The sequence below is a fragment of the Protobothrops mucrosquamatus genome, unplaced genomic scaffold (assembly GCF_001527695.2).
Source record: "Protobothrops mucrosquamatus isolate PMUCROS unplaced genomic scaffold, P.Mucros_1.0 scaffold10, whole genome shotgun sequence".
In the NCBI taxonomy this organism is placed as follows: Eukaryota; Metazoa; Chordata; class Lepidosauria; order Squamata; family Viperidae; genus Protobothrops; species Protobothrops mucrosquamatus.
This window is the reverse complement of record NW_015386397.1, coordinates 1,073,118-1,088,458: the sequence shown is the minus strand read 5'-3', so window position 1 is coordinate 1,088,458 and position 15,341 is coordinate 1,073,118. Positions and strand designations below refer to the sequence as shown.

At 38.8% G+C, this 15,341-nt stretch overlaps 1 protein-coding gene across 1 annotated transcript in view; it reads left to right on the top strand.

The window, feature by feature from the left end:
• ITGA3 (integrin subunit alpha 3) overlaps positions 1 to 14,373 on the top strand; it is a 71,838-nt gene extending 57,465 nt beyond the window's left edge. The window contains exons 14-25 of the mRNA XM_029283050.1: positions 924 to 1,021; positions 1,738 to 1,903; positions 3,990 to 4,058; positions 4,460 to 4,539; positions 5,307 to 5,384; positions 6,083 to 6,185; positions 7,541 to 7,721; positions 8,305 to 8,414; positions 9,479 to 9,592; positions 9,917 to 10,015; positions 12,583 to 12,708; positions 14,263 to 14,373. Of these exons, the coding sequence (XP_029138883.1) occupies positions 924 to 1,021; positions 1,738 to 1,903; positions 3,990 to 4,058; positions 4,460 to 4,539; positions 5,307 to 5,384; positions 6,083 to 6,185; positions 7,541 to 7,721; positions 8,305 to 8,414; positions 9,479 to 9,592; positions 9,917 to 10,015; positions 12,583 to 12,708; positions 14,263 to 14,373 (1,335 nt within the window). The remainder of the gene's footprint in view (positions 1 to 923; positions 1,022 to 1,737; positions 1,904 to 3,989; positions 4,059 to 4,459; positions 4,540 to 5,306; positions 5,385 to 6,082; positions 6,186 to 7,540; positions 7,722 to 8,304; positions 8,415 to 9,478; positions 9,593 to 9,916; positions 10,016 to 12,582; positions 12,709 to 14,262) is intronic.
• Positions 14,374 to 15,341: the final 968 nt, after the last annotated feature.

The window sequence follows — 15,341 nt, the reverse complement described above, 5'->3', positions numbered from 1 at the left end:
TTCATTCTAGAAAAAAAGTTTTACACACTTTTAACTAGATTGAACCTAAACTGTGTCTAGAGTATGTGTATAAATATAATGTGATAATTTCAGCATCAGTTACCCTTAATCACCTTAATATAATTCTTTTGGTTAACTGAACCAAATTTAGGGAGTTGCATTTTTAGACATTGGTGGAAATCCACCTACAACAACCCATAAAAGTCCTAGACTTGGCTGTTGCTTCTTTTTTTGGGGGGGGGGGGAACTCCTGGAAAAACCAGAGCTAAATAGATTGGCTCAAGAAGGTTACACATAAAAGGAGGTTGGAGACAGTGACTATAAAAAAGTAGACTTATTGAGAGGAGAGATCATAAACAATGCCCATTAACTCAGCAGTCTGTGAGGCCTTTCTATCTGACTCAAAATCTCTTCTCTTTGTATCATAATAAACAGACTTTTAAAAGCTTTCTTTGTCCCAAAAGTCTAACTGAGGAGTAAGTGGTGAAACATTTTTAGATGTTCACACTTGGGAAGAACAAAGAGTTTATTCTGTGTATCATATTTATTGATTGATTGATTGATTTCTACAGCCACCCATCTCCGAAATGACTCTGGGTGATTTACAGTTCAAATATTCAATCTTGCCCTTGGAAACACCCTCTACAGAAGATGATTTTTCAACTGGACTTAGGATTGATCCTCCCTACATACAGAACCCTTCTTCTAAAAGTCTTCCTTCCCATTCTAATGCATTCCAGTTTACCTTTTAAAATAGCTTGCTCTGGCCATGCTTCTTGAAGGCGGCATGAATTGCGGTCCAGTGCTTCTGGAGAGCATCAGGTCAGAGAAAGTTGACATACACAATGCAAGCCTACAAACTAAATGAACATCCTTCCCCTGTTTTTTGTCTTATTTTGTTGACTCAAAATGTCTATTTTCAGATTCAGTTTCAGAAGGAGTGTGGAACTGACAGCCAATGCAATAGCAACTTGCAGATTCAGGCACTCTTTCTAAATGAAAAGAACCAAAAGTTGCCCAGGTGAGAGAATTTGGCTTATTGCGGGAAGAGAAAGAGGAAGAGCATGTGAAATGACTAATCATTATAATACAGAGTTATGCTACACATATGTTTAAATAAGAGGAAATACTGACTTTGGAAATAATCGTACATTTGGGATGAATTCTGTCTACTTTTGAATGCTTTCTGCATTATCGTCATCATGATCACCGTCACTAAAGGAAGACTCTTTCTTGAGAGCTTCCTTTCAGGCCAATAAATAGCTCCTAGATGATGTATCTGCAGAATTTTTAAAAAATCACTGGGTAAAATCATGATTAATGCATGCTACTGTTATCGTTCAGGGAGAGGACCTGCCCTAGAACCCGTCTACTGGCTGACCTAAATAAGTGAAGTTTCATCATCAGACAGTTAGAACATTGCACAGTTCTGGAAGCATTTCAGTAGAAATTGTCTCTCACCTTGGGGCAGAAGCACACAGTGAATGAGTTCCCACTCTTGCTCTAAGGCAGGATAAGTCAGTTGGTCTAACCTAGGAGTTTTGGGTGATGATTTCAAAGAATCCCAATGTTCCCTGGAAATTATGAAGTTTATAGTTCTAAATCTTTGGGGAGTACCAAATTATCCATTGTTGTCCTAGCCACTTTTGACCAAAGTTAAGGACTGAATGGAGGGACATACATGCTTTTTTTTCCTTTATCATCTTCCCTCAATTGTACTATTTTTTTCCATTGTAGACAAGATGGTGTGCAGGTGTTACAGTACAGCTCGGAAGTCAAGAAACTGAATTTGAGCATCAAAGTTACTAATAAACCAACATCACCTATCAATGGAGAAGATGCTCATGAGGCCCTCCTCAATATCACTTTCCCACCCTCTCTGCTGCCTTCTTCAGTTCGGCCGGTGAGATATTTTTTGAAAGTTGGGATAGCATTAAGCTATTGTTCCATTCAGCTCTGCGCTTAGCGGCTTTTCAGAAAAAAATTACAAGTTCTAATAGAGGAAAATACATGTAACCTAAGGTTGAACTGTGGAGTCCTTGGTACTCTCTCACCAGAGGCGTAGCGTGGGGGCTGCAGGGGGGGCCGGCCGCACCAGGCGCAACATCTGGGGGGGCGCGCTCGCACTCGCAGCTCTCTGCCCCTGCCTGTGCGAATCCGATCTGAGCCGCCGGGTCGCCGCCCACTGTGGAGGGGGGGGCGCAAATTACTTGCCTTGCCCCGGGTGCTGACAACCCACGCTACGCCACTGTCTCTCACACAAATTTACTGGTGTTGCATGAAGTGGTGTTTTTCTTTATTAATTCCTGGGTAGAAGCCTTTCTAACAAATCGGAATAATATTCTTCAGGATTCATGATCTCCACTTACTATGCAGATGATGCTAGTGACTTTCCTGAAGGTTAACAAGTATTGCCATGGTTGAATTGTATCAACTAAGTGAACAGACTAAGATCTGTCAAAAGCTTTAAAAGGGAATGCAACATTTTTATGCAGTAAAGCTATATCAAAAATCTCAGAAAAAGGGAGCAGGACAATAATGAAATGGGAATCTAAAAACAAGAGTAAGATTCAGTGTTGTAACAAGACTTAAGTGTTATCATACATCTGAACTGAGAAATGTAGTGGATTAAAGAAACAATAAGGGTTTCTTAATGAGGAAAGGAATCCACCATAGCAAATAACTGGAAAAATATAAAGAAGAAAGAAAGACCCTGAGAGAGATGACAGAGTTTGAAATTCTTATATAGAATCAAGATAATCAATTAGGATGTATTTATAAACTTTTACTTAAAAAAGACCCGGAGCTAGAACAAATAACAAACTGCATGATAAAGTGGCTGCAAAATTTCAAAGAAGTAATAATTGTGAAACAATTGTGGCAAGAATTGGGGGGGGGGGGGAATCAATGAAATTTCCAACATGCTACAGTTTAAGGGAAAATTGGTATAAAATAGTCTACAGGTGATATATAAATTTGTCAATTATTGCCAAGATAGATAAATCATACAAAATAAATTTTAAAAGCCATAACAAATAGATGGTAATTATGTAGAAAGACCCAAAAGTACTGTAAAAATACATTAAAAAATTCAAAAAATTTTGAAAATAAAATTTGGATTAAAACCCAAATATTTTTATTAGATGTGATCCCAGAGAAAAAATGAAATCTTTTCAGTTTATTAAATACATGCTGACAATGGCAAGAGTTAATGCAGCACAAAATTGGTAGAGAGAAATCTTGCCATCCTTGCAGGATCAGGAGACTGAAGTTTAAAAATATGCAGCAGTGGAAAATTTTTACTGTATGTATTCATAATAGAAGTCTAACCAATTAACAGTTGGGATTTTAAAAAACACATTTTTGTATGTTTTTTCTTAGTGCATTTTTTTCTTTATATTTTTGCATGTTTTGCCTTTTTGAAATTGTTTCTAAAAAATCTTTTTATGACCATCATTTTCATTTCAGTCTTTGAATTTCTGTAAAGTTCATATTGTATATGTATATCAACACATTCTTTTCCTTTTCCTTTCCTTTTTTTTGTTTGGTTTATTTAATTGATAAAAAATATGTCAGCAAAGGTTTTTTTTTCTTCCTGTAATATATTGAATCTGAGGGATGTTGGGGCTACATCAGAATTCTTATAGCCATATCTAGGCCCTGGGCTGTGCTTAAAACTTACTTTGTTTCATAATTGCTTAAGAACCAATTCATTTCTAGTGGAATTGCAAATGGAGAAAGCATGGGAGCCAAAACACATTCTTCCATGTCTATGTATGTATGTATGCATGCGTTTATATAAACGCATGCATATATAGACATGGAAGAATGTGTTTTGGCTCCCATGCTTTCTCCATTTGCAGTGTGTGTGTGTGTGTGTGTGTGTGTGTGTGTGTATGTATATGTATGCATGTATACCGTATATATGAGTTATACATAAGTAAAATAAAGGTAGTCAGACAATGAAGTGCATCTTTTATTCCTTTCAGAGTGGGGCCTGCACTGTTAAGGAGACAGTGATATGTGAAATGGGCAATCCCTTCAAAAGGAACCAGCAGGTATATTGTTTCTGATTTGGACACTTTACAAAGTCTCTGTTGTGTGGGTCTCATCTATAGGGTGTTTTCCTGATTGCTCAGGACCATCTTATCCCCTTCAGCCATAAGGTTTTAAAAAAAATAGCAAGCATCAACAGCAGTATTTTTTAAATTATTGAGATTATTCACTAGATTAAATATACATCCTAGTTTTAACACAAATTCTTAGCATTGAAAGAATTACTGTAATAGCTATTGGTGAATGTTGGTAATGTGGAATAATGATGCCAATAAAAGATCTTTCTTGCCACAGATGTTTGTGTAGTTAATAGGGCAGTCTAGTGAACCTCAGATTACAAACTTGAGTAAAATATGTCATCCAAACCTTAACAAAATATTGCACAATCTGACTTCTCTTCCAGGCAGAACTGATTATCACATTTGAAATTAGTGGAATTACCTTATTTACCCAGAATATCACAGTCCAGATTCAACCTTCCACGTGAGTCTTGTCCTCTTATCAATAGTTATCAGGGATGACTAAGATAGTTTCTCTCTCTAAAACAGCTTGCACCTACACACACACACACACACACACACACCAAACCTGCCTCCAGTGAAACCAGATGGATCAGCATATACCTAAGAGAAGAAAGTCACAAAGGATCACACCACTTAGAATGTTACTCATATTAAAGATGGGGGAAAACTTATACATTACAACTTTATTATGAAGATTAACAGTAGGAAGGAGGAATGTTCTATATTTATATTTTCAGGTAGGCTGTTGCTATTATGCTTTATTTTGCTTAAGCAAAACCAACAAAGTATATATTTAACTATAGTTTACCTGTACTTTTTACTTGTAGTTTAAGTGGTGCAATCCACTCTATTTTCTCAGGTCTGTAAATGATGTTTAACTGCATATGTGGGACAGATAGGCTTTCGTGGCAGAAACTAAGTAGTCTATAACTATGAACCATGCCTGCTGTAATATTGGATTATTCTAATATATAAAGTTCATAGGAGAACCACACTAGTACTTTTTTAACTTCTTGTATTGCACTAGGTAGTACAAAAAATAGCAACACTAGTATCAATTGATGGGAAGAGGAACCACTGTGTGGACTCCTCTCAAACTTCTAAGATAATTAGATTCAGACCTCTAGGATAATTTACAGTGATGACAAAATGTAATAATGGTTTATGTTCTTTGGGGTAATTTTAAAAATAATCTGATAGACCTTTTGACTATTGTATTTTGTACAGGATAAGCTATCAGGAAGATCTCCAACTAGTGACAGCAGCTTTGTTAGTGGACTACACAGTTGATGCATCACTAAGCATGTGCGTATCTTAAAGTGTTGACATAAGTTAAGAAAGGAAAATTATAGAAAGGGGGTTCTATGCCAAAATTTGATGGCTCCCAATTTATGTCTACCTTCATAAAGAAAACCTAGCCTTTGAGTATAGCTGGGCTTCTAGGCTACTCTTCCTCAACATGGTGTTCTCCAGATGTATCACAGTTGGAGCCTTCAGACTTCTCAGCTAAAATGGTCAAAGGCCAGAAATCCAGAAGGTTCCAATCCTAATATGTTTGGAGGAAAGAATAAGAATAAGACAATAGAATAGAATAGAATAGAATAGAATAGAATAGAATAGAATAGAATAGAATAGAATAGAATAGAATAACAGTTGGAAGGGACCTTGGAGGTCTTCTAGTCCAACCCCCTGCTCAGGCAGGAAACCCTAAACCATTTCAGACAAATTGTTGTCAAATCTCTTCTTAAAAACTTCCAGTTTTCACAACTTCTGGAGGCAAGTCGTTCCATTGGTTAATTGTTCTGACTGTCAGGAAATTTCTTCTTAGTTTTGGTTGCTTCTCTCCTTGATTAGTTTCCATCCATTGTTTCTTATATTGCCCTCAGGTGCTTTGGAGAATAGCTTGACAGTTCCCAGGAAACTATGGACTAATCATTTAGCTTGTTAAAAAAAACCTAAGCGTGGTAAATCTCTCTTGCAACTTTTCAATTTTTTCACGGTAGAATCAACCGGTGGCTTCAGTCATACTTTAGTGGGAAAGTCATAGGAGAATCAGCCATGAAGCATGAAGAAGATGTTGGCAGTCCCATTGAGCTGGACTTCCAGGTAAGTATCTGCTGTGATCATTAAGCAAATCCATTCATTTTAATGGACATTTTCTTCCAGAAACTGGCAAAAAATGCCAACCTACCCCCCCAAAAAAACCTATGAATCACTCTCAGTCATGTGACCAGGGAACACCACAGCTGGTCTGCGAGATGGACGTTACTGAATGTGATTCATGATGTTTTTTATGGGTCTGGGGCATTTTTTGCCAGTTACTGTAAGAAAATGACCGTTAAAATGAATGGATTTTATGGAAGCACCCATTTCATGGCTGTTGTAACTTCCAACAGTTGTAAAACAACATGTTGTTAAGCGAGGACCACTTTTAGTCAGTACTCCATTTGGATAGATTTTCTTGATTAGGATCCCATCATGACAAAGTTAGACAAGGATTTATGACTTCAAATTGTCCAATACTTATTTATTTACCATAAGCTCCACCTATGGTGTTCAGAAGCTTAAGCAATGATTGGTCCCTGCCTATTTCAATCAGACCTTAAATTGCATCCTTTGTTTCCATAGCTGTGCCTTTTTTTAATTTAAACTTAGTAGCCCAATATCCAACCTTTGTTCCTTCTCATCTGGGTTTAGGAGCAAACAATGGCTAAGTCTAATTATCTAATAGAAACAAGTAAAAACTCTCTCTCAAACCAGGCTACTGAAAAAGAAGACTTGAAGAGAGGATCAGGAATAGATGTTTGAAAGAACTTGTGGATTTCATTTTTGTATGGATCACAGAAAGTTGTGTGTGAGAGAAAGAGGGAGATGATGAGAGAGAGAGGGAGAGGGAGAGATAGAGAGAGAAAGGAGAATGACTGAAAATTCCCCTTCATTTATAGTTAAAATTCTGACCCCTTTCCCTTATTCTTGTTTGAAGGTGTGAGAATAAAGAATAACCTTTTTCTTAAGCTATTCTTCCTTCCTGCTGTTATATAAATTACCAATATATGTAATCAAGTGAAGCCAACATTCTTAGCTTTATTATAGAATGGAAAATGTCAAGGATGGACTTTCTTTTATGGCTGTAATTATACAGATATTAAATATAAAATCTACAAAACTAGACTCAGGAGACTACAGTTTTTAATGAAGAGTATTATGGCATAGGAGTGTTTAACCCCATTCCTTTTTGTCACTTTTCTAGTCACAACATATTTTAACTCTTAAGCAGACTTTGTTCAGAAATTGCTACCTCTTGGGCTCATTTTCATCTGATGAGCAAGTCAATGGAAAGATGGATGCAAGTTCACTGCAATTTTCAGCCTAATCATGAAGAGTTTCCAACAATTTTCCAAATTGAATTTTGAAAAGGATTATCAATATGTTATTAATATCTTTGTTGTTATTTGTTTAAGGTGATTACGAAGACTAAGTCTTTAGCTTCTCTTGGAACAATCATATTAGGCTTTGAATGGCCTTATGAAGCCAGCAATGGAAAGTGGCTGCTCTACCCCACTGAAATCTTGATAAAAGGGAATGAAGACTGGTATTGTGAACCATCTGAACAGGTCATCAACCCCCTCAAGCTCATCGTGAGTCTAGGGTTTATTCCCAGCCTCTTCACCTTTTTGCTCTATCCCCGGTTAATATAAATATGTATATTTTGATATCAACCCCTTGCTCGCCCATTCTAGGAATATCAGTATCTGATTCATGTATAGATACTAGGTTTACTTTGAGTAGTGTGCTTTGTGAGGATTGCATTTCCCAGAATTCCTTGCTAGTAGTGCCAACAAGTGGGCCTTCTTAAAGTTGCATTCTCAAGATATTTTGAAAATGAAGATTCTTGATTAGCTGTCTTATTTGGCTTTGTGTGAATTTGGTACAATGTTTCAAACATAAGATAGCTTATTATTAAAATTGTTATATACCTAATTTGTTTCTCAAGTGAAATTAACAGAATTGCAATTAATGAACTTTTTCTGGTATGCTTAATGTTACAGCATACGATATTAGCAAAAAAAAAAAAAAGTGTCCAACAGTAACAAGACTCCCGATTCCTACAAGATGAAGAATCATCCCCTGGTTATGAGGCACCTCAGTGGGGGCAAGTAGTTTTACACTTCTTGATGTTCATGGACAGAATAACAGCTAATATTTCTTCCTTTTCAGCAAATAGATCACAGCACTTCCCCAGCCCGGAGAAAGCGTGAGTTGCAGGCATCTCCAAACGCTGAGATTCCCATCACCTTAGCGTCTTCAAAGAAAGCCAGATCAGAAACAGCACTGGTAACCATTTCATTAAGATATCCTTTCTGTTCTTAATAAGAATTCCTTCATCATGAGCCTCTCTAGGCCAGCCGATATTGCTCTGTATCAATGTTTCTCAACCTTGGTAATTTTAAGATGTGTTGATTTCAATTTCCAGAATTCTGGGGGTTGACATCCACATATCTTAAAGTTGCTGAGGTTGAGGTACACTGCTTTATACTGTCCCAAACTGATATTAGTAGCATCTACCCTTTTGAATGGCTGTTTGGGAGTGGTGGATAAGGGCAAATTGTGTATCTGTTTTGGGTAAAAAGATAAAATTATCCTCAAATCAAGCAGTTCACAATAACTAAATGAATATGCCCTTGTATTTTTCTTAGCAAAATTCTGAATGAAAATTTTGCTTTCATCCAGAAACCTTTTTGACTTAGAAACAATGTCATAGGAATTGGATCTAGATATTATTTTTTACCACTGAAACTATGTCCATTTATATTTCAAAGAACCCATAGATTAATCCCAATCCTCCCAAATTGTAAGAGTAGGGATGCACAATTTCATTGGCTTTAAGGACAATAACTCACTCTCCTGAATATTTAGCAAACTGTAGCACGCCTTTTGGTGTCCCTGAAAGGAGCCAGATAGAACTATTTCAATCTGTATCTTAATTTTGAGAAGGGTTACGGGTAGGAGTAATAATGGTTTCCATTCTTACCTTTTTAAAAATATTTTGACACAAAATGGCAATAACATTAATATGTCATTTTATTGACAAATTTCTGCTTTTTTTTTTCAATTCGAAAGAGGAATTGGATCAGGTTTCTTGGACCTCTTATTCCTACTTATATTTTTGCCATGTTTTTTTTAATGCCAGCATTATACCCCTGAAATGTTGCTATCAAAAGTTGGTACTGGAAGCTTGAGAGGTTTTGGGAATATGATACGATATGACCCTGCTTGTTTTAAAATGCCATTTAAAAGAAAGAAATGAAAAATGCGTGCGACTGTATATTATACCAAACGCCCTTTGAATGACTCACCAGTGACGGTTTCCCCTGCCTTGTTCCATATTTTCTTTCCAGAGTTGTTTCAAAGGAACTTCTCGCTGCATCTGGTTTGAATGCCCCCTTTGGAATATCGGAGCAGTTACAAACGTGAAGGTCCGAGCAAGAGTTTGGAACAGTACTTTCATTGAGGTAAGTGCCGTTTATCTCTTCTGCTCCCATTTAGTAGCATGTTGCTTGTACTGATGTGCTAGAGGCAAATGATTTTCTTTTTTCTTTTCCTTTTCTTTTTGCAATCATAGACTGCTGCAAATTAGTCTGGCAGCTAAGAATCACTAAGGCACTAATATAATAATGGTGCCAAAGGGGGCAAGATTTTATTCCCCCCCCCCCCGTGGTGGCTGGATTTATTTATTTATTTCACAGATTAATTGGGCTTATTGTCTACTATACACAGGCATACATTTCAGAGTCAAATGTATAGATAAACAGAAGTTACTGCTTTGGTTCTTACAGGATTACAATGACTTTGATCGTGTCAAAGTAGATGGACAAGTGACTCTCTTTCTCAGGACAAACTCCTCTACAATCAACATGAAAAATCAAACAGTGTTGGTGAGTAAAAAGATGAAGTAACTCCAAGAAATCACCAAGATCTTTCTAATTCCAGTTTTCACACTCCAGGCCTGGCCCATCCAGTTAATGAAATGATTCAAGTGCTTTGGGCTAGCTCTTCATTTACCTTCTGCAGTAGCTTTTTTATTACAGCTAAGCCAAATAGCTCTTAGAGTAGCTCACTATCCAATTTTACTTTTTTTGTGGTGATTTCTCATACTACGCAAAACCAATCTGACTGGTTAGTTTATAGTTCAATATATTCTATGATTCCAGAAAATAGGTTAAACAGTGCTTGCCATGTAAAACTACCCAGTAGAACCAATTCACAATAAATCACACCGAGGGTCCCATCAAAGTGATGTTGAAAAGGTTGCTGGCCAGTCAGAGAGGAATGAAAGTATGCATGGAAGGAAACGACATGGATTGAGGTGGAGGTGTGGCAGATCCTTTTGCCATGGCCCACTGCTCTCTTCCTCCAGAATTATCAGATTCTAGCAATATTCCTGGAATTTATTTTCAAGGCTGATTCTGGCCTAGTCCTGCCATGCTTTTGCAGATTGATGAAATCATTTGACAAACAATTGAGACATCCTTGGAAGGTTGGAAGGAGAGTCCGTTGAACCTTGTCCTCTTCCTTTGTTAGGGTGAGCTATTTGTCAAGTTCCCTCAGAGTATGACACAAAACCATGCGCAACCTTGCAGCCTTGTAACCTGGTAATCTACATTTGGAAAGAGAACAACCATTTTACCATGCTTTCATGAAACTCTTTAGTTTAGTGTAGTTTACTTCATGCTCATTCACTCGGTCCCTTGACCTGGCTTAAAGATGCCCTATTTACCATTTTTGAAAGCTTTCACTCAAAATAAGAGCTGCATTCTCATTTGCAGCCTGCAGGAGAGGCAGGCTGTAGATGATCCAAGATGGTCTGTGGATGGAAGTCGCATTTTTCCTGGGAAAAGAAACAAAATCTCCCTTACAGATATCCTAGGTTGCATGAAGGAAGAATCTTCAGAAATGGGTGGTCTATGGACATCCAGGTGGGCCAGCGCATGACTACCCTTTCTCATCCAGCTGCTCTGGGCTTCCACAGCCATTTGTGCTTTGACTTCCAGGGAGAGAAGAACATTACCGAAAATTTAACCCAATCCATCTCAGTTCACCTGTGGAGGTCAAATGTGTATTCTACTTCTGCCCACCCTTGTTAAGTACAAGAAATGTCTCCATGCTTAAAATAATATAGGTAGTCCTCACCGTGGTCATATAAGGCATGCTAAATTACTGTGCCGATTATCCTAGATGCCCTTGTTAGGCGAATCCTGCATCATTGCAATGTCCCATTGTTATGTGATTGCCATTTGTGATCTCCTGTTGGCATGCCCATTGACTTTGTTTGTTGGAAGCTGGCAGGGAAGGTTGCAATTGACCATGAGATGCTGTAATTGCAAGCTGAGTGCCCAAATTACAATTCCTTGACTGCGAGGACATGGTGATGGCCGTAACTATGTGGACCTGCTGTAAGTGCCCCATGTTCAGTGCCATCATAACTTTAAATGGTGGCTGAATGTATGGATATTAAATCTGAACCTACCTGTAATGATAAGTATAATGGTAAGCAAGTCAAGAAATTATGCTGGATTGCTCCAAGGAGTATTGCTGTTTCCCTGTGAAGGGAAGGTTGCCATTTAAGTTGACAAAATAAGTTGGATAAAATAACAGCAACAATTATTATTTTCTTTTTACATGGAATGCAATTCAGGAAGATATGTGCTGCCCTTCCCTCCCCCCCTCCCCACCCCTGTAAAAGACCATGATGATAGTAACCTCTCTTCATAGTTCCCAGAACAGTTTCATGTCAACTCTCTTCCCACATCACAGTTCCCTCTTTTCTCTCTCTGCCCTTTGCCCTCATCCCACTCTGATCAATTACAGCAATTGGTGAATACATGCCTGCCTGCAATCTATTGAAACTAGTGATGGCAATGAGAAGCTTCGTTGCTACTATTGTTTCTCTCTCTGCAAGTAGACCTATCACTCTGCTGAAAGTAACCAGCATTACTTTCTACAAGGGCAGTAACAGTTTTGGTGTCATTAGTGTTAGGGCGGATTCTTTTTTTATTGACCTACTTTCCTTCTGTCTAAACAACATGGATGTGTAGGTGCAGTTTTAGTGAGATATTAGCATGTTCGATGCTTTTTAATTTGTTTCCAAAAGGAGTGAGAACACTCCTTTTGGATTATGTTCCTCATCTCCCATCTCAGCATCTGTGCATTTAGTTGAAGGTCTGGAAGGTGATTGTAGAATTATAAAGGTAATTAGAAGTCCTGCTTTTTGGATTTTTGGGAAATAGATAATACGAACGGTAATTAAGAATAAATATGTGTATCCGATGGATTGAATTATATCAATGGGAGTGTGCTAATAGCCTTGTATTGATGTTCCTTTGTTTTTCTCCACTGGAATAGCTCTGAGCATGCTGTTCTTCAAAACCAACTTTGCATTTATCCTGTTTTTTTTTCTCTGCAAAGACCTGTCCTGTTTCTTGTTTCTTCGCCCTAATTTCAGTTTACTGTAGACATCGACTCGGAACTCAGTGAAGAGCAGCAAACCGAGATTGAGCTGTGGGTGGTGCTAGTTGCTGTTGCTGCAGGACTTCTGCTCTTGGGTTGTATCATCTTACTGCTGTGGAAGGTAAAAAAATGAAGCCTTAAATAGTGGTCAGGGACAATCCCGCTTCTCCCCCCCCCCCCAACTCAACCTAGATAAAAAGACCTTTGAAAGTCGCTGGTTCAAAGTTGCAAATAGTTGTTAATGGCTTGTGCCTACATGATGCAAAGGAACAAACCAACCCACACAGTCCAACTGATTGTAACAATTCTGAATATCCAAGCAATATGATGAAAGTACATATAAAATTGTTTTCTTTGATAATGAATACACCGGTCTCACCTGGTAACAAAATGTTTGCGTATTTGGCTGCAGTAAAACTGGCCAGGCTAGTTCCAAATGGGCAGGTGCAAAGTAACTTTGTCTCTCCAACTTTCTCCAGAATGACGTAAACTGCACTGAGTCACCTCTGGTATGTAGCTCAAACACATTACTCTGGAGATCAGCCAAAGAACAAACAAACAAACCAACCAAAAAGGCTCTGCTGGGCATTTGATTCGCTCTTTTTTACCATAAGGAATCTGGCTAGATAGCTAAGAAACTATATTTAGATTCTAATTAGTGCAGGAATTGGGTAAATGCTTGGGACTCCATAGTATTGATGCCTTAGGATAACATAGCAATATCAGTCAGTTATCCTTTTCTGTCCAGTGACTCATTGTGATTTCGTAGGCACACTTGTGGGCTTCTGAGGTACTAATAGAGCATTCTGCATAGTGTACATTACTAAAGCTTTAGGAAAACCTCTGCCTGATCCCTATTTCTGGAACCCATCATCAGACTAGAGAGTCTTAAGTATTCAGAAGCTCTGAGATGATTGTGACAGGGCTACACTTCCAAAATGCATTCCTGCATTAGGCAACCTGATGATTTTCAGATTAAAGTTCTTATGGTCCCTTGCCATGTCATTGGGATATGAGAATTGAAGTCCAGACCATACAGAAGGCATGAGATGGCTTATTCCTTGCTTATCTCCATAAGTTTAGCCAAGGAAAGTTTATCTCTGAATTGCAACCATCATAACTATTAGGTTTTTGCAAAGCTTTGAAGGGGTATGTTTTCAGACATACCCTTGCTTAGAGCAAGGTACCCTTTCAGAATTTTATTTGGGAGGCAAAGTGTCCTCCACTTCTAATGAGCACATTTACATATTTCCCTCTGGCTTTTCTGGTGAGCTGTTGCTAGTGCTGGAGAGAGCCCAGAAGAAACCCAAAGTGCCAAAGCATGCCACCGCTATATTTCAGTAGGATTAACAGCATTTCCTCTCTGGTATGAAGCACTTTGACAAATCCTTAAGAGTAATGGGCCGTTGGTTCGCTGGGGCATTTTCTAGTAATTATTTTTGAAGCTGTTGCTATGGGACTTGCCTCAGACAAGTCAAAACTGCAATAGAAGGTTTTTACTTTTAGGGATTCATTTCATCTTACCTTATAGTGCCTGGAGTGAAAGAATGAAACAAGCTTTCTCCAGTGCACACACTGAAATTGATCATTATTGGACCATAATCTGGATACTTGAGTTGTGTTTTATATTTCCTACCCCCATCAACCCTGACCTTTGCCCCCTGCTTCCTCATAGTGTGGCTTCTTCCGGAGGGCAAGCACACGAGCCTTGTATGAAGCCAAGGGCCAGAAAGCCATGATGAAGATCCAGCCTTCTGAAACTAAACGGCTGACCGACAGCTACTAGTTCCTGTCTCGGGGGGGACACTGCCCACCCCTTTACCCTGTATCTTGGTAAATGATTGTGGGTTGGTTGGATGGGTGGGGCAAGATCTGCCTTTCATTCCTTGTGTTCCTGCACTTTTGAAACTTTCCCTGCACTTCTTCATTCTTGCTTCTAGATTGGTAATTTTAGTGTTGAGTTAGAGAATGTAGAGGATTGATACAGCTGGCCACAGGTGATTGCCTTATTTTGGTGGATGGTTCATCTCATTCAGGATTATATACACTGACTAGGAATGGTTCTCCACAGTCCCTGGCAGGGAAGTAGCGCATTACCTGCTACTTAAAAAAAAAGCATCCTAATGCTGACAACAGGAAGAGATAATTAACACTCTATTAATCCATTTTACCATGTTCCACAACATGGCTGTCTAGAGAATGTCAGAGTAGCTCCAAACAGTCTCAAATCTGATTTAACTTAAAGCCAATCCATTCTAATTGTACCACTAACATGATTTACCTGAACTGCCAAGTATGCTAATCCTGTCCTTAGTCTAGCTAAGCATTTGCAAATACAGCTATTGCAGCGGTTCTCAACCTATGGGTCGCGACCCCATTTGGGGTCGATCGACCATTTCACGGGGGTTGCCAAGCAAGGCTGTCCGCCATTTTTTTCCCCTTTTCCGGCGGGTGCCTTACCTCCCTTGAGCTGGGCCAGCTGGTGGTCGGCCTGCTCCGTCTCTGCCGCTTGCCAGCTACGCCTTGGCCGGCGCAGGGGGCGGAACTATGCATGCGCAGCTCTCCCGGGCAGGGAAAGTCCTCGACTTACGACCGGTTTAGTCCTCGACTTACGACCGGTTTAGTCCTCGACTTACGACCGGTTTAGTCCCCGACTTACGACCAGTTGGGGGTCGCGGCATTAAAAAGGTTGAGAACCACTGAGCTATTGTAAAGCCTGATCTGGAGATTTGGCTCTAATCTAATAAAATGGGG